The sequence below is a fragment of the Paramisgurnus dabryanus genome, chromosome 14 (genome assembly GCF_030506205.2).
Source record: "Paramisgurnus dabryanus chromosome 14, PD_genome_1.1, whole genome shotgun sequence".
NCBI classification, from domain to species: Eukaryota; Metazoa; Chordata; class Actinopteri; order Cypriniformes; family Cobitidae; genus Paramisgurnus; species Paramisgurnus dabryanus.
The window spans coordinates 20405162-20429860 of NC_133350.1; the positions used below are offsets into that span (position 1 = coordinate 20405162).

Below are 24699 nucleotides of genomic sequence, written 5' to 3' on the forward strand. Positions count from 1 at the left end.
GTATTAATTTATTCGTGTCCATGGCATGAATTTTGTGTGAGTTTCACGAAAAAGACATTCGTGCTCAAGGCACGAAAAAAGCTGAATTTAAAATTTCACCATTTTGCTTAACTATAACACAACTTTTCGTGAGATCAGTCTCAGTCTGGGCCTAATCCTGTTTTAAACTAATCCCAAAAGTGCATTTTAGTATCTTAGGGGTACCTAATGTATACTTAGCTGTACCTAAATGGTACATCTTAGGAGATTTTTAAAGGGTACTGTAAGAGTGAAAGCTAGGAACCATTTTTTCTAAGACGGTGTTTTACAGATTTTGTAAACATTATATACTCTTGTTTTTTATAAAATATAAAGGCACCAAAATGCCATTCAGTAGTGTGTGTGTGTGTCAGAGGAAGCAAGCAAGCTACTTAGATTGGTTGTTAGTGTGGATGTGGGTGGAGGAATGAAGTAAAGTTGTATGGGTGCTCATTTCTTTTCTGTGACCTCATTATGCCAGTAGGAGGCAGTATGCGTTTTGTTCTTGGGGTTTGGTGGAGATGGGATGTCTTCCCCTGAGCACTGAACCAACAACCTTTTTCTTCTCTGCACACTAACAAGGCACACAAGAAATACAGTACAGGCACAGATTGAACTGCACGCTGTGCTTCCAGGAAATGCAGTCATGCTAACAAGAAAGTATCTTATGACAAGGGCTATGAAAATAGTTTTCATGGAACTCCAGATGTTGGTATATTTAATTTTGACATTTTCCTAGAAAATATTTAACATTGTATTTAAATTTGATAAAAATAGGCTTCTGTTTTTAATCATATATAATTGTGTGTTGTGCTTGTAATGCACTGTAAGTCACTTTGGATATGCCAAATGCATAAATGTAATCCTTTAATCCTGTTGATTATTGATCTGGATAATATTTAATGTACATGCATTAATGTACCAATGCAGCAAAAATGGTTCTTGATGAATTGAACCTAAGGTGCAAAAATAACCTTTCAGGAAATTTGAATATTTTATTAAAGTGTAACAAATTTAATTGCCATATCAGCAGTTACAGATTCAAGCAAGGCCATCAATGACTTTTCTTTAAATGCAAAATCATACATTTCAAGCACTTTCTCGTATGATGCATAAAAGTCATGCACCTCTCTTTCCCAAAATGCTCCCCCACCCCCTCATCTCCAGAATACGAATACACATCATTTATTATCTCCCAATGCGAGTGCAGAATCGAGTCCCCGTCATGTCAGTCATAGTCACAGTTAGAGATCTCCCCTTATCTGTCGTTTATCCAGCGATGTCAAACCTGACAGAGATGGAGCGAGTCGGACCCTCGAGCAGCACGTAAGCAGTCGCCCCCTGGACTCCACACGCTTCCTCTAATTAAAGCCCAGACGGCGAGGTTTGTGTTGGAGAGAGAGGGCTGGGTGGTGAGGGTTATTCGGTTACATTTGGAGCCTCAGGAGAAGAATGCCATGAGGTAATGAAAAGACAAGGAAGAGCAGAAAGAAGGAGACCTCTCTAAGCTGAGGAGCACCATCTTTCCCAGGAGGAAGCTGTCAAACAAACTCTACATCATAGGGCTGGATGGAGGGCATGGCCTGATGAAATGGAAACCATCGTATATGTGTCTGTGTGTGTGTTTGTGAGGAATAGAATAGAATAAGTCCAGTATGTCAGAGTCAAAACATAAAAACATGTTTTTTTAAATATAACAAAAACTTGTTATTACATTTTATTGCACTTATTGCACAATTGGACAAAATTAAATTAAATGTTCAACTGGAATTTTAATTCATTAATTGAATTCAATAATGTTTCATGAAAATGTAATTTAAAGCTCTCATAACAAAAGCTGTTTCTGCATATCTGATGTTAATCTGGAGTACCTATAGAGTAAGGTTACATCCTTCTTATCTTTAGTGTTTTATAAAAGACAAATCCGTTTACCAATTCTTTCCAATAATGTACAGTTTCGGAAGGAGGAGTTACGAGCTGCGGGAGGAGTGAGTCACGAGTCAACACTTTATACAACAATAACTTGTTAACTTATGATTCACTACATGTTCGTGTTGTTTATATAATATGCACTTGCACGTCTATTCCAAGATAACACAGAAGTCTTACTTACTGCATGCAACTCATGACCCGGTTGGGACTTTTCAGTGAAATCCAGCGTTAAACAAACACACACGCAAAATTCCGCCATACCCCGTATAAACAAACTATATCCATTGTTTCCATAATGCTGGCTTTCTTCTCCTTACATCCGAAAACACACTTCTTCTTTCATGAAATTGTTGAGTCTTGATATAAAACAAAGCTGTCGCGTGAAGTGATGCCTGTGAGTTCTAGCGTCCACGGTTCTCGCTCTCCCGCTGATTGTCGTGTGGCCGTGGTTTTCCAGGGGAATTGCCCATAAAAAGAAATGATACGTTTTAGCTGGACCTGTATTCGAAAAAAATTTCAGAAGCTCTGGCGAAGTGCATTCTGCATTTGTTTAACTTTAGAAACCAACTCAAAACCAACTCTTAAACATTGTTAATAAGTCAGAATGCATAAAATACAGTTGACTTGACTTACTTGACTTAATCCTCTTCGTCCCCTTCGGGAGCATAGGTTCTCTGTGAAGTGTCTTCATCGTTTCCGGTCGTGTGTGGTCTTCTTCACCTCCTGCCATGAGATGTTGGCTCTAGCTAGGTCTTTGATGACACCTCTTCTCCAAGACAGCCGCGGTCTTCCCCTCCTTCTCTTTCCTTGAGGGTTCCACTCCAGAGCGGCTCTCGTGATGGATGCAGGCAGCTTTCTTAAAGTGTGGCCTATCCATCTCCTCTTTCTTCTTCTGATGGTGATTTCCACTAGTTCCTGGCCTACTTTTTCCAGTAGGTCTTGGTTACTGATTGTCCTGGGCCACCAGATTCCAAGGATGAAGTGTCTTGAGTTGATGAAAGTTTGGAGTTTCTTGATGTTAAGTTGTGTCAGGCCCCATGTTTCACATCCGTATAGCAGGATGGATTTCACACTTGATTCAAGGATCCGCAGCTTGGTTTTGAGAAAGATGCTCCTGGCCCTCCAGACTGGTTTAAGCTGGGCAAATCCAGCCTTTGCTTTTCCTATTCAAGCCTCGACATCCTTGGTTGTCCCTCCATCATTGCTAATGACACTCCCAAGGTACGTAATTTCCTTCACTGTCTCCAGCTCTATTCCTCTGCACCACACAGATTTGGCCTTCCCAGTTGTTTTTCTTTTGCAACACATCCTCATCCCATGGCGTCAATATTTGACGCCACTTGACCATGCGTCAACAGTTGACGCGGAGGGTATACCTTTCGCGTCATTTTTTGACGAACTGGGGACTTCAATACTATTAGGTACGCGAAATTAAACAGTTGTCACCTGGCGTTGGGGTTAGGGTTAGGTTTGGGTAGGGATGTCGTTATGTAAATCTAACCCTAAACCGACGCGAAAATGGTAAGAAAATAGGAAAGAGAATGCAACGGACTTAATAGTATTGAAGTCCCCAGTTCGTCAAAAAATGACGCGAAAGGTATACCCTCCACGTCAACTGTTGACGCATGGTCAAGTGGCGTCAAATATTGACGCCATGGGGTGAGACTGGGTTGCTCTTTTGTTTTTGTTGCGTTTATTGCCAGCCCCACTTGGCTTGAGACGCATTTTCTCTTTCATCTGGCTGATACTATGGCTCAGGAGGGCAAGATCGTCTGTGAAATCTAGGTCATCTAACATGTCCCTCAATGTCCACTGTATCCCTATAAGTTGTATAATGTTGGCTGTATAAATTAGTTGGTGTGCACTGTTGATAAAGAAGAGGACAACAAAACTCTTGCCGTCATATTCTGTGGTTGCAAAATATATCTGGAAAGCTTTTTACACATCTTATGAAATATTAAGCTTTGTAATGCACATTTGCTAATGCACATCATAATCACACTTCCCAAACTCATAGGTAGGAACTTACATGAGGACCTGACGGCAGCTTAGAATTAATACACCCTTAACATTTCTTTCAATGGTGCATTGGAAGTTTTTCCCAGTGTATGTATTGCGGTTATATTTCATTTCATTCTAATAAATATCAGACACACATCAGACCTTTCGTATTCTGTATTCTTTTGTAAATGGATTTTTGCCAACAATGTCCCCTGAGAAGTGACTTACGGATCAAGATCACCTTAAATCCATGTCACCTGCTTGTAGTTCAGACTCTCGCTTTCTTTCTCCCTCTCTTGTGATAGCAGGACAGATGGTTATACTGCACATAAATATATCAGTAAGCATTAACTGTCAATTCACTGACATACATTATGTGAAAAATGTTAATGGCATTTAATAACTTTTCCTTTCTTTGTCCACACAGTGAATGTTTTTTTTTCTAGCCACCTGTTATAAAAGCTCATAAATGTCATAATGCATTTTGGCCAGTCTCATTACCTCTTTACCCGAGGCTCTACTCAGCCTCTTGCTGCGTGGAGGAACCCACTTTTCTTTGAAACAAATCTTGGCTGTGATTCAGCACTCGTGTATAATGGCTGGCTGTAAAAACTCCAAAGCTCGAGCCTCTTATTTACAGAAACAGAGCTCTGTGTTCATACTGCTCTGCCAATGAGAGTAAAAGAGAGAGTGAGAGATTAAAACTGGCAACCCTTTTGCTGCTGCCATTCTCATTAAATATAAATGTTTATTTCAAGTATTTGGTGGTTTATTAAGATTAACAGGGCTAAATGCGAGAGAAAATTAACTTTGAATATTTACATACTTATATACAAGTTGGCATTTGTTCTTTTCATCTTGACCTCTTGTATTACTATCTAAACACCAAGGAGTTGTAATATATCCGGGACAAGCTATTGGTTGCTCTGCTGCTGAAAATTGATAACAATTGATCTGGCACTTCAGAAAAGGTTTTTTTTTCTACCTCATCTACACTCTACAAAAATTGGTGTTAAATAGCACTAAAAGCTTGTATTCATAGGGGAACCATTTTTAGTTCTATATAGCACCTACAAAGAACCATACGGGGTGATATAACACCAGTATACCCACACTTATGGATTTACAGAGCACAATATGGTTCTACACAGGGGATACATAGGTGCTATATGGCACTTAATTAAAATGGTTCCCCTATGATTATGAGCCAGTGAACCACTTTAAAGGGACACTACACTTTTTTTGAAAATATGCTAATTTTCCAGCTCCCCTAGAGTTAAACATTTGATTTTTACCATTTTGGAATCCATTCAGCTGATCTCGGGTCTTGTGCTAGCATTTTTAGCATAGCTTAGCACAATCCATTGAATCTGATTAGACCATTAGCATCGCGCTAAAAAATTACCAAAGAGTTTTGATATTTTTCCCCTATTTAAAACTTGACTCTTCTGTAGTTACACCGTGTACTAAGACTGACAGAAAATTAAAAGATTTTCTTGGCAGATATGGCTAGGAACTATACTTTCATTGTGGCGTAATAATCAAAGACTTTGCTGCTGCAGCAGGGCAGGCGTAGTGATATTATGCACTCCCCGAAAATAGCCAACTACTAGATGTAGTAGTTATACAGTATAGCAGCAATGTGAGCACTGAACAAAGCAAATATTTGCTTTTTGTGTATGATTTTATTACGAACTGGCATTAGCAGTGCAATGCAAGAGATGACAATGCACAGATCAACAAGAGAAATTCATCATGTTTTCATCTCTCTGTTTTTTTCCTCAGCTTCATACCAGGTGAAACAGGGAACCTGTGAGGTGGTGGCCATCCACAGATGCTGCAATAAGAACAAGATCGAGGAACGTTCACAAACAGTCAAGTGTTCCTGTTTTCCAGGGCAGGTGGCTGGGACTACACGAGCTCAACCATCTTGTGTGGAGTGTAAGTACCGTTTCATTATTGATGTCCATTTATGTGTTCTTTTAGGTGAACATCCAAGTGTTAAAGATACAATTTGAGATACCGTAGTATTGAATGAGATTTAGGCATTTTTTTCATTTTGAATAATTTGAGGAATCAGTGAATCAATACATTTTTTGTATGTCCCATAATAGTACACTCTCAGAAATAAAGGTACAAAACTGTACCTTTTCTGTCACTGGGGCTGTACCCTTTCAAAAAGTACACCTTTGCACCTAAGGATTTCATTTTAGTACCCCAGAAGTATGTTCTGGGACCAAAGAGAGCTTATTAGTACCTCAAAAATACATATTAGTGTCTCAAAGGTACATATTGGTATTGGTATGCTTACACATCTGTACCTAATGGTCCATACAATTACCTTTTTTAAATGGTGCTCCACTGACAGCTAGGGTACATATTTTTTTACTTAAGGTACGGTAATCTACCCAAAATTGTATTCTGTTTTGTATTCCTGTAAAGCTATCAAACGGAAACTTAGGGTACAGCCCCAGTGACAGAAAAGGTACAGTTTTGTACCTTTATTTCTGACAGTGTATGGATTGTATGTCATTGATTTTCTTGCTTGGTGTAATGTCCCTTACACTACACTTACTACAGTAAAAACCTTGGATACTACATTCCAAAAACCATGGATATGTTGTGGTAACTTGTTTAAATAGTAGCCATGTTTTTTTGGTATAAATCATAGTTAAGTTTATGGTTAAAGGATGATATATTAAGCAAGCTGTTGTAGCTTTGCTTGCAAATACTGTTGCTCTATGGTGCTTTTTTGGCAGATGCATAAAGCTACATGAACATATATATTTATACACAAAAAATTTAAAATATGCACATTTTTAATGTCGGCTATTGTTTGTTAATATGAGAAATGTGGCTACACCATGCCTTTATTATAGGTTTAGGACAAGAGAGTGTAGTTTGGGTGATAAAAGAGGTCTAAATGTGTCCCATTGGTTTCTTAAGTCATGAAAGCAAGGGGGCAAATGCTGCTAGACATTTTTCTGCTTTGTCTTTTTTGACACCTGAGATAAAATACCCTGACAGAAAGTAAGAAGGTTCTAGGGGAAAAATCCTATTTCATGACCCTGTTTCATGGTTCTTATTCATGTAATGACTAAAATGGGACCTATGCATTTTTACTATTTTCTATATGTGAGAGATTGAAATATAAAGCAAACAAATGTAATCGAGAAAATGAAATAAAATAAAATTGGTTTGAATGCACTTTAAGTTGCTTTAAATAAGTGTTATATAATTTGTACTAAAATAGTACAGACATTATGATGCTTTCATCCAAAGCAACTAAAAGTGCTTTCAGGCTTTACATACTGTAGTATTATTTTGTGCATTACCTCATACAGTTTGCTGCATTTTAGTAGTTTCAATGCATCTGTGTCCTACTAGTTGCGAAACGATAATAATGTATCTGCAATGGGCATATCTAGAGCTGATATGTTTGTGTATGGGTAATGTTCACATACATGTACAAAAGCAATACATGAAATTAAGTGAGAGAGGTTGAATGTGTGTGTTCGAGAGCTCACATCAAAGGTCATGCTGGCTTTGTACTGATATAATAGAGTCTGAATGATTGACCTGTTTGAGGAAATGTTGAGGGTCAGTTCCTCACCTCTCATCACCACTGTTGGATCTCTCGATCCCTCTGCTCATCAGTTTCACATTGACCACACACACACACACACACACACACACATTTTCAGCTTCATATATCTATAACTTATGGCAGACAGTGTTGAGAAGAAGCTATATCAACCAGAAGTAGCATCCTAGTAACACTATTAACTACATTTTTTGTAATAAGTAGTCAATAATGTGTAACTGTAGCATAGCAAAATGACATCAGTTCCAGACAGATCTCACGAAAAGTCATGTTATAGTCACGCAAAATTTTATTAATTTATTCGTGTCCATGGCACGAAATTCAGCTTTTTTCATGCCTTGAAAAACTAAAAACTAAAAATAGTTTCTCATGTCCGTGGCACAACTTTCTTTTTTGTTTCATTTTATGTATTGTTTTCTCATAGTTTTTTCCTATTTTTCTACCATTGTCGCTTGGGGTTGGGATAAGAATCACTTTCTGTTACATTTTTAGACATCCTAACCCAAACCCCAATTATAACCCCAACTCGAGGCGAGAATAGTTTTAAAAGTGGAAGAAAAACATGTAGAACCAATACATAAAAGTAGATCCTAACCCAAACCCCAAATCAAACCCCAAGCGACAATAATTTAAAAATAGGGGGAAAAAATGAGAAAACAATACATAAAATGACACGAAAAAGAAAGTTGTGCCACGGACACGAAAAACTATTTATAGAAATTTGTCACGAGTGTCACGAAAAAGACATTTGTGCTCAAGGCACGGAAAAAAGCTGAATTTCGTGCCATATGTTTAAAAGCTTTCCCAAATACCTTTTTCGAGCAGGTTCATAAACAAGCAATTGAATCAGACACCCTTTGCTGTATAGTGCTGTTTAGTTCATACAAATGGTTTGTGTAAAAACATCTAAAGCATCTAAAAGTAGATTAAACATAGTTCAGTGTAGGTTATAGAGTATTTTAACTGCGTGTGGAAGTGGAGGGCTTGGGTTGGAGTAAGTTGTTATTTAGGGTGCAATCACAAAACACATTTTGGGAACAGTAGCTTAATTGGTACACTCTAAAAACAAACGGTGCTATAGAGCACCAAAAGTGGTTCTTTGCTCGTAATCATAGAAGAACCGTTTTTAGCACCGGTGAAGCACCTGTGTAGAACCATATAGTGCTATGTAGAACCAAATGTGGTGCTATAGTGGTGCTATATGGCCCCTATATGGTTCTACACAGGTGCTTCACCGGTGCTTCACCGGTGCTATATGGCACTAAAAACGGTTCTTCTATGGTTACGATTCAAATCAACAGTTTTGGTGCTATATAGCACCGTTTGTTTTTTTAGAGTGTAAAGCATGGCATTTGTAGTGCAAAAGATCAAGGATTGATCCCCATGAACACACATACTGATGAAATGTATACCTTTATGTCGCTTTGTATAAAATATAACCCCAGATAAAAATTTTATGCCCACAAGTTTACCTTGTTTTTATTGAAATACTGTCAATTGCTGTAAAATGTGTTGTCAAAGTTCAAGTGGTTGAGCATGGTGCTTACAATAACATATGTGACCATGGACCACAAAACCAGTCATAAGTTACACAGGTAGATTGTAAAAATAACCAACAGTATTGTATGGAGCAAAATTATATAAATTTTTAAAGCTGAAAATCATTAAAGCTCACGTAACACACGCTGTTTCTGCATTTCTGATGTTAGTCTGGAGTACCTATAGAGTAGTATGACATCCTTTATATCTCCGAAAAGTCTTTAGTTTAATCAGATTTATAAAAGAAAGATTAGCTTTACCGAATCTTTCCGATAACGTACGAAACAATGAAGAAGGAGGAGTTACTACCGCGGGTGGAGCGAGTACGAGTCATGCAACACTATACAACACTGTTTTAACTTATGATTCACTACATGTTCGTGTCATTTATTTAATATGCACACGCGACTATTTCCAACATAAGACAGAAGTCTTACTTACCGCGTGCAACTCGTCATGACCCGGTTGGGAAAATCCAGTGCATCAAACACACACGCAAAACTCCGCTGCTATCCCGGATAATAAACTATATCCATTGTTTTCATAAGGCTGGATTTCTTCTCCTTACATCCTAAAACACACTTCTTCATTCATGCCATTGTTAAGTTTTGAAATTAAACAAAGCTGTCGCGTGATGTGAATGTTTGTATGTTCTAGCGTCTCCCGCTGATTGACGGGTGGGCGGGGTTTTCTGGGGGAAGTGCCCATATAAAGAAGTGATACTTATAGAAAACCCCTGAAACGTCAGTTGGACCTGTAATCGAAAAAAACTTTCCGAAACTTGTACGTACCCTGGCGAAGTGCATTCGGCACAGAAATACTCTGTAACATGTCCAACTGCTTTTTTGACACTTTGCCTACGTTTAGCACGAGGAAACAACTCTATAACTGTGTTAAAAAGTCAGAATGCATGAAATACCATTGAACCCCCCCTTTAAGATATTAGATAGAGATATATAATATATATTTTGTAAATTTTCTACCGTAAATATATTAAAAGTGTATTTATCATTTTAAAGGAATTCATTCAGACAAACTTAAAGGTGATTTTCTCAATATTTAGATTTTTACACCATCAGATTCTAGATTATCAAATAGTTGTATCTCTGGCAAATATTGTCCTACCCTATACAAAGCATACATCAAATGAAAGCTTACAGTATTTATTCAGCTTTCAGGTGATGAATACATCTTAATAAAAAAAAGACTGATTTTGTGGTCCATGATCACATAATTTTAGACACAGATTTTAAATGAAAATTGGGTCTAACGATATTGCAGTGCAAGAATAAGACTAATTTAAATCTTATTTAAATAACATATATTGAATCGTATATGCGAAGTAGCACATTACAAATTAATGCATCATGAAAGTGTTTTTGTATTGTGCTTTTCCTCTGTTTGGCCATTGGAGGGCACTTTACCCATTCATATCATTACAACATCAGTGTAAAGCCGCACCACAGAGCCAGCTGAAAGAAACTTCACTGAAACTTTCAGAGACTTGAGCCAGACCTAAAACTTCTTAAGGCAAATCAACCACTGTAGGATTACAATTGGATCAATGAGAGGACCTTGACTTAAAATCTTATTTAATCAGAATGTACTAAATAAGGGATTAAATATGTCTGTGGTTTAATTTATAGATTCTTTGTGGTACTCTCTTCTGGCTGGGACAGTATCTCTAGCCACTTCTCCCTGAGCTTTAAAGTCTCTGCAGGCCTCACCCATTAAAATCTCATTAAAGAGAGGGACAGGAAAGTGTTTGCCTGTGTATCTGCTTTGTGTCTGGGAATCCTGCACTGCTTTAGGTCTTTGCCATCTGAGATATGGGTATCAGTGCTCAACCACACCACATAAAGGCCCTATAAGTGTACTTATCTGTACTTAAGTGTATCTGCCATTAGTTTGCATAAATCACAGTTATAATGATGAGAATAAGATAATGAGATAAAATTTCTTTATTGCAGAAAAACACATCTACTCAGTTCAGTTAAACACCTTGTTATCCAAATTTTTGTATTTTTGTCAACTTTATATACATTTTAACATTATGTTTAGGCAAATGACCATTACCATTTTTTTACATTTTGTAGATGCTTTAAATTATAAAAACTGTACATTTTTAGTAAAATGTTTGCTTTTTAGAATTTTGTCACACATTATAGAAAAAGGCAAAGCAGAAAGCCAGAAATTATTTGTCTTTAAAAATGTGTAATCTTGTCATATGTCATATCTTGTCATAAACACAATCTTGTGTGAAAGTAGAGCTGAGGTTACATTTGTGCAATGGCCGATGTTAAGAAAACCTCTTAGGTTCTTAAACAAGTTGTGTGTTGGATTCATGAGCCGAAAGCCCTGCTGTTTCATAAATAGGTCATTGGGGTCAGGTGTGTTTTCTGTGCTACTTTCTGGGCATGTCCTTAAGGAGACAAATGTGCTGTTGGCTTGCGGAGAGTGATGCTGAATTAATACACTGCATTAATGTGTGTCAAAGGCAGTATCTGTAGCTAAACTGATAGTGGTGTAAATTAGGTCATTTCAAGCTTTGTGGTGCCGAGACGGAGTGCTGGGTAATCTAATAGATGGGTATAAATGGAATTAGATTGATACTGGGGAGATCTGAGTCTCTATGGCACAAACCCTGATGCGAGGTGTTGGATGCAACTGTGATTCAGGCGAAAACAAACGTTAACACAACAGTCCCATTAGTCTCAGGTGCTAGAAGGTGAAAATCTGAGTGTGTTTGAAAGTACACTACAATAAAAGGGTAAAATAATACATCACATACACAATCAAGAAGCCAAACTTCTTATGGGGGACTTGCCATGAGAAGGTCCTTCACCTAAAATTAAAACACTTGTGGGTTTTCTAGAAAGGTCCTAAATATGCCTGTATGCAATAGGGATTAACATAAGTATGCACATTTGAGTGAATACACACAATACAAGCTATTGAGAAAGTTGTTGCTCTGTTAATCTCCTTATTGTCACATAAGCATCATATTGCGAACAGTGGCTATGTTTGTGTGTGTGTGGGAGAGAAAGTTTGCACGATTTCGAATACTTATGAGCACCACATGTTGTGTTTCCCCACCAGGCCCACTACAACATGCCACAAACCTCAGTGCCAACAATTACAAACGCAAACAAGAAGAGACAGACAGCGAGGCAGTTTCTCAAGATGTCTGACACGCTGTTTTATTCAATCTAGCGTTTCGCTACGTAAATGGGGGCAGGAAAATATTCCTGTATGCCGCATAGTCGCTCACATTTTTGGAAATAATGCTGTCTAGATCCAGTGAGGACGGATACGGGAAATCAAAGATCAAATTATTAGCTTTCATGGCCTCGGGATTTTTCTTAACTGGAAATAGGACCATCATAGGAGGAGGGCTATGTTTTGTAGTTGTTTCTGCCACTTCAGCACTAAAAGCAGGCAAAATCTGTCAAAGTCTGAGCTGGAGCCAACACTATCCAGTTAAATGCTTAAACGGTGGAAGAGAAGATTTGGTGAGGAAAAGCTAAAAAGGTTCAGACAAAGGTGCCCACAACTGCAAACCTAAAGCGATTAAACTCTTTAAAAGCTTCAGCAGTTCGGCTGCTCGAAGCGTTCAGACCCTTGAGTGTTAAACACATTTACAGTCTGCAGCTGTGCACACTATGAGGACTCACTTACTTAAATGCAAACACTGGTGTTAGGTTGATTCCAGATTTTAGTGCTTTCCTCAATAAATAAAAACAAGTGAGAGGAAATGTTTCACGGACTTGACATAGTGACATTAGCATGTTTGTGTTAACATTAGCACATGCTGTCGAAAGCCAAAAAATGTGGGTGGGTCAGCAACAGGCCAAAGTAGTGAGAACACAGAATGGAGTTTCAGTTAATAAATGGCTTTGACTGATGACGCTGATTTGTGAACAGACAAATGCGCTACATGCGGTCCAATAATTGGTCTTCATAAGTGGGTGGGTCTTGTCCCACCCACATATAATGGCTCTGATTCCCATGCATTACATTCTCATTGCAGAAGAGGTGCGTTTGTAAGATCTAAATGATTATGAGTTGCAGTCCATAAGTGATGCTCACACATTTTTAGGAAGAATACAACCATTTTTGGACATACATACATTCACACTTACAAATTATAGAGAGTCCTCCACTGTTATTATAACGTCTCATCTTAAGGTTATCATATCAACTGTTAACATTAATGATTAATATAAATCCACAGATTTTCTGAACCATTAGAGAGCCACATAAATCAGACATTTTATCTGTGGGCTTTTACATAAGCTGCTAAAAAGACTAGGGGCCTCATTTATAAAATGCTGCATAGAAACCTTCCTACATTTGATCTTACGATCATTTATCAAAAAATGTGTGTGATTTATAAACCGAACGAACGCGCAAAAAAAGTGCATACCCCTTTCTTTCAGATGTGAAATCTATACATCGCAAATGATCTTGAACTTGTGCGCAGCTGAGCAGTTTCAGATCTCCGCTTTTAAACGATGCCTAATTAATGTCATGGACATATAAAAGAGCGCTTGTCAATGTTTAAACCCTTTTCGAGCAACAAGAATGGGTTATATTTCCAAATACCTGCAGCAATCAGACAAGCAAAAGTGCATACGTCTGCTCAGACCCTGACGTGGTGCTAAGCACTTTTCCACGTTAAAGACAGTTTTTATAAAACACTTTACGATTACATCTGCGTAAGCTTTTGAGGCCCCAGTACTCTCTGGATAGTGCTGGTTTGGTACTGGTACCAAGGTAAAAGTTAAACGTGATCTTAAAAACCACATATAAAGGCATGTCTGAATGTTGAAAATGTTTGTGGAGAAAAATATAATTATGCCATAATATGAATTTCTTGTATTACACGATTAGTTGAAATGCTTGATTCTGATTGGCCACTCGCAACATTTGTTTTTTATTCCCAGATAACAACCACTCAAAACTAATAACAAACAAATCATTTTGACAGGTATAGTTTAATGTTACACAAAAATTAAATATACGTATTTTAATAACATACATGACATAAAATTTACAAATGAATAAACCAAATAGTGTGTTCATGACATTTAAACGTCTTGGGCCCTATTTTAACGATCTGAAACGCAAGTGCGAAGCGCAAAGCGCAAGTGACTTTGTGGGCGGATCTTGGGCGCTGTTGCTATTTTCCCGGCGGGAGAAATAACTCTTGCGCCAGGCGCAAATCAATAAGGGGTTTGTCTGAAGTAAGTTCATTATTCATAGGTGTGGTTTGGGCGTAACGTCAAATAAACCAATCAGAACGCTATCCAACATTCCCTTAAAACGCAAGGGCGCAAGTTCCATGGCGGGTTGCTATTATTATGATGGATTTACCAGGTGTACGCCAGATGCGGTTCACAGCCGAGGAAACCGACGTTCTTGTAAGAGCAGTCAAAGACAGAGAAGTTGTTTTGTATGGGGATAGGAGAAACCCGTCCAAATCAGCGTAGGTTAAACAGGCGTGAGAAGAAATAGCCACAATTGTCTCATCAGCTGGCATCCCCATCGTTGCGCCAAGCGCTACAATGATGTCAGGAGACGGGGGAATCCCAAGCTTGCCAGCATAAATCGGCCACGCCGTGTAACGGGAGGTGGATCTGCCTCTACAAAGCACCTGACACCAGCAGAGGACATCGCTGCGTCCACCCTCACCGCTGAAAGGGTTTGGGGGCTTTGAAATCGGACCCAAGAAACGCAAGCAAGGTCCAACCCCAAAGTACTCTTACAAATCAAGTTCATATTACATTAAGGTTTCTTAGGAAAACATTTTAATTATTATTTACATAAAATAAACGCAATACAGCCACACAACAAACTTATGAAAACATTTTAATTATTATTTACATAAAATAAACATAATACAGCCACACAACAAACTTATGAAAATATTTTAATCGTTATTTGTATGAGAATTTTTTAACGCAGCAACACAATAAATAAAAACTATCACCACAATGCTCACCACTATGATTCCCCTTATCTCATGTGTTAATATTTTTTATTGTAACAAGTTATGATTTGCAAAATATAAAAAATAAGCAAAGTGTATGCGCGTTGTGCACGCTATACATTATGGTCAAGCATGCGCCCTTAAAATAGCATAATGAACCACGCGCAACGGACCACTGACTTTAGACTAGTTTTTTTTGGTCAGTGGCGCAATTGTTTTTTTGAAACTGCAAAATAGCATCAGGGATGGTTTGCGCCGGAACACGCCTCCTTTTTTGCGCTGAACCGCCCAAGGAGCGCAAGTTCATTTCCTAGTTTGCCGACGTGCGTCTGTGGAGGGAAAAACCCGCTGTGCGCCGGTGCAAAATACAAATGATACATGCGTCACTGACAAAGTCAATTGCGCTGGGTGCAAGATAGGGCCCATTGTCTTATCTTATAACTGGGTTTTCCTTGCGGAAGGTCTGCATTTATTAAAAATTAGCAAATTAAATATTTCAAATCAATATTTAATGTTTCTTACACCAGCAATGTGATTTTCAAATATTGAGAAACTTATTTGTTTGATGCCAGTATTAATTGTAACGGTAGTGTGTATTTTTATTCGAATGTTTAAAGTAATTTGTCTTATCTCGTTTGAACAGGTGTATGGAAATGTACCTTTAGTATGTGAACACTTCAGCTCTAGGTGCTTTCAGCATTACCCTGTTTATTTGTTTTTCTTACAACATTTGAGTTAAAAAGTTGTAACCAATGACCTGTATAGTACTCCAACATGACTACACAATGAAACCATGACATATAAAGTATATAGCGCTTTTCAGTAATAATAAATGAGCAATAGTTTTTCTTCTTTCCTGCGTTATAACACCTCAGGGTGGTAATGAAAAGGAGGGTTGTTTTATACTGTGATCTGCTAGAATGGTGTTAACACCTGTTTATTTGACTGTATCAGCAGGTATGACGTCTTATTACTTGTTTACCATTTCCTTCATAGTTCTTAGTTGGGAAGTGATGCGGTTTTAGTGAGGAGGTTTTGGTGAATATGTTAAAGCAAAAGCACACTCACAGTTGTACTGAATAGCAGCATTATGTGATTTCAAATCTGACATTGCTCTTCTACATGTTTCAAGCTAGGCGTGTGCAGTTTATATGTTTTTGTTCTCTTTCAATAAAAACTGTTTTGAAAATGGAAAGAGCATCAGATTTTTTGTCACACAAATTCTAGCGTCTTTTGTCTGCTAGATGACAGTTGGCTTTAACTTATGTTATTTCATGCATTTATGACATTCATGTGTTTAAAGCCTGGCTTAAGTGTCCAATTCTGAAGTGTGTCCTTGAATTGATGTCTGAAATCTGCTCAGTTTTAGGAAAAGCAACAACACCACAGTGTTTCTTCCATTTGACATTTAATAGCTTTAAATTTATGGATGATATCTTTGGAAATTCATTTTATAACTTCTAGGGCAATGTGCTATCTTTTTTCATCTTTTTCTCATTTTCTCCTCTCCTTCCACTTTGTTGTCTTTGCCTACTTTTTCCTCCTTTTCATATCCTCTTTCTGTTTGTCCAGCCCATGAATTTGTGTGTATTTTACAAGTTGCCTAATTTGTGTGAATTCGTATTTCGTACAAAGTGAATCTTACAAATATGTTAGATTATTATAAAAACAATACTAAAACCCCACCCCTAAACCCAACGCCACGGGGCAAAGCAAATCGTACAAAAACGCACAAATACCATTTTACCTCCTCATAAAATACACAAATTGCTATGAGATTGTGTGGTTTTTTCTCTTCCTCCCTTTTGTTTTTTGAAAGTATTTAGGACTAGATACTTTGAATTACATCAAAAATGTTTTGTTGTTACGGGTGTCACAATGTAGTTTTTAAATACCTTTTCTAAATGAATACTGTTTCCATCAATAATCTCTGAAAAAATTAACTGTTTGGTGTAGTAAAATATATTAGATTAACCCTCGTAATTTCATAGATTTCTTTAAGTAAAATGATGATAAATACTAGGGATGTTCATATTGACCGTTTAACCGTTAACCGAAAGTAAGAATTTATGACCGATTAACATTATGAGTTAAAAGAAAAAAATATTTGTTAACGCACGGTGCGTGTCCTCATGAGCCGACAGACATTTCGCCACTTTTCTATCTTTCATTTGTGAATGTCCTGTAAATGACACAAATTATTGCTGCCCTGACGGTTTGATAAAGTAATCATTTTATGAGAAATCAGTTGTATGTGTGTTTGGAAGCTGAACGGAAACGCGCGAGTAGGTAACTTGTACTTAAAAAACTGTAAATTTACTTAAAAAAGTTTGTTGGATTTTTTTAAAGTAAATTTTACAAGTCGTTTTTTTCAGTGATCTTATGATTGAAGTCACACATTTATTAAAGGCACATCAGTATAAATGTAAAAGCGCTTGAAGTTTGTTTATTAGATTTCTCATTATGATTGTCAGTGCACATAAAGATTATGGAAGGTTAGTGATGTATACATGCATATCACAGAGAAAATAATATTGTAGTAATCAACTTTTTATTATTTCCTCTCCAGCCTCCATCGTGCTGCAGAAGTGGTGGTGCCAAATGCATCCATGTTTGGATGGCGAGGATTGTAAAGTTCTTCCGGATCTCACCGGCTGGTCCTGCAGCACCGGCAACAAAGTCAAAACCACAAAGGTGAATAGTTGCAGGTCATACCTGTACACTGTAAAAATGCAAGTCAATTCAACCTACTATTTTAAAGGATAATTCCGTTATTTAACACTTTGAGTCTCATTTCTGGTTTGTTTTGGATGAACTACAGTGATGGACACTGAAATTTTGACAATGGGTCGTGTCTTGACTTTTTGACTCGTTTAAAAGCATCTCTTGACTGCTTCAGAATGGAAGTCAATGGCCATGCACAAACATGTCATTAAAACAACACCTAAAGTTCATTTTCAAAACTGTGCTACTCACCAAGTGGTTCGTGGTGTTTGTTGATGATTAAAAACAAGTAGTTTTAATTTAATTCCCCCCCCCCTCTTTTTCTCTCTATTATTATTGTTAATATTATTATTTTTTTTTTTATGTGCACATGTGTAATTAATGATATGTATTTTGTTTTAGGGTGACTTTTTAATATTCTGTCAGGGGGCTACAGATGAAAAATAGCCCTTTGGGCTAATTCTGGCACATTTACAATTATGTTCCTTAATGTGCATTGTCCCTGTTTAACAAATAAACTAAACTAAACTAAACTAGTGTAGCGAAATACAGTTTCTGTCGTGTTTTATTTGGCATTTTGTAAAATTCCATTGACTTCTCCTGGAAGACTCATTGCTCGCTGATATATCACTCCGCCGCTGGAAACGGAAGAGGGGTCTGTTTACATGTGGTTGTAGTTTTTTCGCTCGGTTTCTCTCAGAATTTTTTTTCCCCATATTTGATGGCTCAGTGACCAGCCTTAGGATTCAGGTTGAGCTCGATTTGACTGTCTATATGCTAGACACCGAGTTCCATTCAGCGTCCTTGTACGGCAAAGTGGTTGTCGCCATCAAGTGGTCAGGAGTGTGCTGACGCTTCAGACTCAAATATAGAGCAGAAGTATATACGCGGTTGTGAGTTATCTGAAAAAATAGTTCCACTATAGCAAATAACACGGATTGAAATCATACATTGAGCCGATATATTTGTTTTTAATCATCAACGAACACCACGAACCACTCGGTGAGTAGCACAGTTTTGAAAATGAACGTTAAGTGTTGTTTTAATGACATGTTTGTTCATGGCCCTTGACTTCCAATCTGAAGCAGTCAAGAGACGCTTCTAAACGAGTCAAAAAGTCAAGACACGACCCATTGTCAAAATTTCAGTGTCCATCACTGTAGTTCATCCAAAACAAACCAGAAATGAGACTCAAAGTGTTAAATACAGGAATTATCATTTAAGTTTTGACTTGTGATAGGTTGACATAACTCATAAAAACAAGATGAAATTGTTATTTAATTTAATTTGTTAAGACTTTACAAATGTTATCATAGACTGAAGCATTCTGATGCCACAGATACAAAACATCCAAGAGACCCAGGTTGGCACCAAAAGTGTCTACGGCCCATGGTGCACTGCCAGATAAGATGAGCATCTGAGACGTTTTTGTTCCATAAAAGAACCTTTTAAACAGACTTTTCTAAGAGCTACTATATATGCCATCAAAATAAACCCTTAGGTGTATTGTCAGAAGGGGGTGTTTTTAAGGAACCTTTCTCCCCAGGCCTTCTTCTCAGGCAAACCATTGTTCAAAAAAGTGTTTTGTTGAGGCTGTACTTGGATAAGAGGGTTCTCTGAATCCCATGAAAGTACAAGGAGTGATCCGTTCTAAAATCCAATTTTATTCTAAGGGTAAAGTAATACATTTAAATTTCAACAAGCTGTTCAAATGATTACCTATTAATCGTTAAGTTACAGCAGGGGCACAGCAATCACCGTACCTGCAAGTTTTTTGGGATGTAATGAGCGTTTCTTAAAGATCACTTGTCAATCATTCCTGCATTAGCGGCAGACGCATCACTCCAGCTTTAGAGACTTTCTAAAAGAGATTTATTAAAGATTGAGAAAGACTTGAAGATAAATAAACATTTTTAGCGTGCCTCCACGCAGTGCGCCGAAAACTCTGTGAACAAATCCCAGAGGACCTGAGTCTGACAGAGAAAACCTTCAAAGGCCAAAGGAGAATTTTCAAAAAGCAAGTATAGATAAACACGCAGAGACAATATTGCTTTGACTTCATCTTAAAGTTTGTTCAGTTTGTAATGTGCTTTCATGTCTTGTTTTAAAGACTCATCTTTTGTACATCACTTTAAATTATGAATCATACGAAGCAAGACGTCTATATGGAGGTTAAAAATACATGAATTTGGGGTTGGTGAGATGTAGCGAGAATCCTATAAGGAAAAAGCAAATCTTGGTGAATCTTCAAAAATAACCTGTATCTCGTGTACTGTAGATGATGGATGAGATGTGAAAAGAGGTTTTCTTGTGTGAAATCTGCACTGTCTGCTGTTTCTCTGCAGGTGTGACATGCAGGTGAAGTATTAAAGAAATAGCATTGGCAGGAAACACACAATTGCCATAAGAATAATTGCTCAGAGTTATAAAGTAACCACCGAACATCTGTGTATTCATTAAAATGCATTATGGCTACAAGGCTCCACTGAGGCCTTCAAATTAAGAGTTCTAATTAAATTGGTAAGAAGAGGACAAAACAATCAATGATGGCTTTGGGTCCTTCATTAGAGATTTGTGATCGTATTTATTCAGCTCACGATTGGCTGATATGACTGTCGATGGCCTAAGCCACGCCTTCTGCCACCTCGAGAGCCAATGGAGCGAGACACATACATTATGAGAGGTGGCAGGAAGTGTCTTACTCCTTCAATGAACATTAAATCTGTATTTAATAGCAGTAGAATCGAAGCAGTTACCAGCAGGCTTCAGCGCATATGTCACAGGAGATTGTGGTGATAAGCCTGCTTATGTCTTAACATCTTTTCTCCTTACCATCCTTTTATTTAATATATTTTCTTTATGTATTTATTACCCTTCCTCACCGTGAGCCATTCATAGCTCAGAGATTTATCACAGCAGACTGCAACATATATATATCTCCATATATATATATATATATATATATATATATATATATATATATATCTCCATATATATATGTTTTCTAGTAAAACATCCTTGAGATAAAATTTCTTGTAAAATAGTATGCAATAATTAGATTTGTTTTAAGAAAATATATCTTAAATTAAATTATAGCCCCTCCTCCTGGCATGTTTATTTTTTATGTTTTTATTTTATAAACATATATTAAAACTCTTTAAAAAAATTATATATATATATATATATATATATATATATATATATATATATATATATATATATATACATTTTTTTAAAGAGTGAAAGTACGTCTATATTCCGGAAAACAAGACAAAAATTTTGATTTATTACAATGTCTCATTGCAGTGCATTATTAAAACCACCTTATCTTAAACATCTCCAAGCAGATGCTTTGCCACTCGAACAGTTGTATCATATATCTCCTAATTTACCTTTCTTTCTATTCACAGGTCACACGATAGCAGAACATAGCTGTCCTACCAAGAGGCCTAGGACTTTTCACCACCCCCCTGATGAAAAAGGAGACCCTCTTGTTTAAAGACATTGATATCACGGAGGATTCTGTCAATGTGATAGATGGACTCTCTTATCGTAGACTATAGATGACTGCATTGCTTTGTCAGAAGTCGAAAAAGGACAAGGATCTTTGTATATACCTGTGGTGCGATACTCGGTGCACTGCAGATGTTAGACACCACAGGTGCACATGGGAAAGACTGCATCTGTCAGCTGAAAGAGTCTTTTTGGATTTCTACTGGCTATACAAGTGACTGCGTTCTTGTATGTATGTATGTATGTGCTTGTCCATGGGAGAGAGGAATTCATAGCATTGGGCTTAAAAGACGAACTTCCCTTGGATTGGTTCAGATTTGGCTTTGGCCTTGTGTGTTAATGTTAATAGAAAATGTGTGTTAGGATAAAGATGCTGACACAGTAGTTTAACTCTGTTTATCTGCTTTCCAACACACATTAAACTTTATGTATGCGAGATAGGAAGGGAATTGGTCCGAATGTATGATCCACAAATTACTGACAATTTGCTCTTCTGGGTCAAGTCATAACTATAAAAATGTTTCTGTAAAGTCATTTTGCAGTTTTAATTAGAGTTGCTAAATAGGATCATAACAACCAATTAAAAATTCATGTACGATTTTTTGTTGCACTAGATAAGATGGAGTCGTTTTAAGTTATAAGATGGCATTAAAGTATGAAACATTACAAAGCTCAACACAAACATCTGTTAACCCTGTAAAAAGATACATAAACCACTTAAAGGTCCACTTAGAATTTATTACAGTGTAGTTATACAAACATGTTAAAATAATGCATACTCACATGAAATCCAGTCACACATGCTGGTGCACAATCAGAAAAAAGTTACAAAACTGTATTTTTTTCTGTCACTGGGTTCATTTTTGTACCATTATGCACTGTCAGAAATAAAAATACAAAACTGTATCTTTTCTGTCGCTGGGGCTGTACCCTAAGTTTCCGTTTGGTACCTTTACAGCAATACAAAACAGAATACAATTTTGGGTAGATTACCGTACCTTAAGGACCTACATTGTTAGAAAAAAGTCTAAATATGTACCCTAGCTGTCAGTGGGGCAGCACCCTTTCAAAAGGTAATTGTATGGACCATTAGGTACAGATATGTAAACATTTAGTACCAATATGTACCTTTGAGATACTAATATGTATTTTTGAGGTACTAATAAGCTCTCTTTGGTCCCAGTATGTACCTCTGAGGTACTAAAATGAAATCCTTAGGTGCAAAGCTGTACTTTTTGAAAGGGTACAGCCCCAGTGACAGAAAAGGTACAGTTTTGTACCTTTATTTCTGACAGTGTAAGTATATAACACATTGAAATGTTGTACCTTGTAGGGTACAATATTATACCTCTTGTGTACCTTAGGAACAATTTTGTACTACTGTAGTTAAATTTAAGGGGTACAAAAGGTACAAAATATATCCTTAAAGGGGTCAGAGTGGGAAAATCTGACTTTTTCCATGGTTAAGTGCTATAATTGGGCCCCCACGAAAATGAACGTGAAAAATATCAACCCAGTAACTTTGCGTGGGTAAGCCATTCTTTGCAAGTATGTGAAAAATGAGGTTGTTCAGATTTTGCCTGTTTTGTGAAATAGGTAGCAGGGCCAATTATAATAATACCGCCCCTTAATATGCACTATCCAACCACATTTAGTGCAGAGAGAAAGAGAGAGAGAGAGAGAGAAAAAATAATTGACACCACATTTAAGTTTCAATTACAACAAACCACCATCATTGTGATCAGGGTTTGCATTTTATCCGCTCATTTGCATTTTAAATGACACACCCAAAAACAGCACACTTTTGCTCAGGCCTATAGTGTCAAATTTAATAAATGATGTGATATGTGGAGTATTTTGAGCTAAAACCTCACATATGCACTTTTGGGGGCACCAAATATTTATTTTACATCTTAAAAAAATCTCATAATGTGACCCCTTTAAGATACAGTAATGTGCCCCAAAGGTTACAATATTGTCACTCCAGAAGAACGTGATTATGCGATCGCATGATTCAACCCATAATCAGCCAAAGTCCGCATATTTATGCAGGGCCGCATTTTTTTAATACGCCATAAATTGCAGATTTCCATGCCCAAAATATGCGGGGCTTGCATGATTTCATAATCCCCGCATTTTCATAGCAAAAATCACATATATCTTAGCAGAAAGTTTTACAATTTTGCATTTACTTCACACAAGCGCAGCCATGTCCCCTGTTGCCATAAGAACGTTATGAAGTGACGTGATTATGTGACGTGAACATCATTGAAAAGCTGCAAAAGTTTTTTCCCGCAATTTTTGCAAGTTCCAGCTATTTCATTGCATAAAATTGCATAAATATCCTAAATATTTCATCGCATTTTTTAAGAAAATGTGCCGCAAGATCAAGGATTTTTGCCCGCAATAATCACAAGAAAACTCAGTGTTTTTCCCGAAGGACTGTATTAAGTTTTGTATGCCCATAAAGTGACCACCCCATTAACACAAAGAGTACTGTTTTGTAGCTTTTTTTCTAACAGTGTGGGCTGCCATGCTGGAATCACACAACTAACCAAATATCTTCAACTTTCTATCAGTAACCCTGAGAAAAAACATTTTCAGTTGCAGAAGAAATGAATTATGGTTGACACATACACCTGCAAAGTCTACTTGTACAATGGCATTACTTTAATAATTAATACTTTTCCTTTTGTGTGCTTCTGTACCATGCTAAAGAGTCAATACAACAAAAATGTTTTTTCGGTGCGCCTTTAAACAAGTCTTGTTTTAAACTTTGTTGTCTGGTTTTACTCTCAAAACGCTCTGTCAAGTTCAGAAAACCAGATGACAATTTGCTGACCGAGATTGTGAACATCTTTAAAGATAATGTCCAATGTGAAGATTCATTCCTCCTGGCCTGTACTGAAGTGTAATAAAGTTTGAAATAGAATCAGCTCCAACATTCATCATTGTAAGGTTTTCTAATCTATCTGACCGTCTCCAGAAACTCGAACTCAACCTCAGCTTTATTTCGAAACTCTAATTGTCTCTTTATTCGCTCTCGCCGAGCTTTACCTTTTCCAGACGAGAATGTGTTAGATTGAGCGTGCAAGAAAGGATGGAACCATTGTCTCTTTATCTTTATATGTCTCTCTCGGGGCTACGACGGCTTGTGAAGTGTTAAATGAGGTTTTCTCTCTATAAGACAGCTCTGTATGGTAAGCTTGCCCTGGGCCTGCCCAGACATCTTCCAGGTTTCAAAGCCCCTTCTGACTCCAACCGTTTGCTTTGTGAGCTGTGATGAATGTATCAGAACCACTGTGATTCCAGCGTTGAGCCTTGAGAGATGGGGTCGAGAGCCATCTCAAATTCTCATTACTGAAGCCCAAGATAC

General features: G+C 37.3%; 1 protein-coding gene across 1 annotated transcript in view; it reads left to right on the forward strand.

Annotated features, from left to right (window-relative positions):
- The window catches only part of tafa4b (TAFA chemokine like family member 4b), a 46710-nt gene extending 24720 nt beyond the window's left edge, over positions 1 to 21990 (forward strand). Inside the window, exons 4-6 of the mRNA XM_065242119.1 lie at positions 5737 to 5892; positions 17656 to 17780; positions 21221 to 21990. Coding sequence (XP_065098191.1) covers positions 5737 to 5892; positions 17656 to 17780; positions 21221 to 21232 — 293 coding nt within the window. The 3' untranslated portion in view covers positions 21233 to 21990. The remainder of the gene's footprint in view (positions 1 to 5736; positions 5893 to 17655; positions 17781 to 21220) is intronic.
- The last annotated feature ends 2709 nt before the right edge of the window (positions 21991 to 24699 follow it).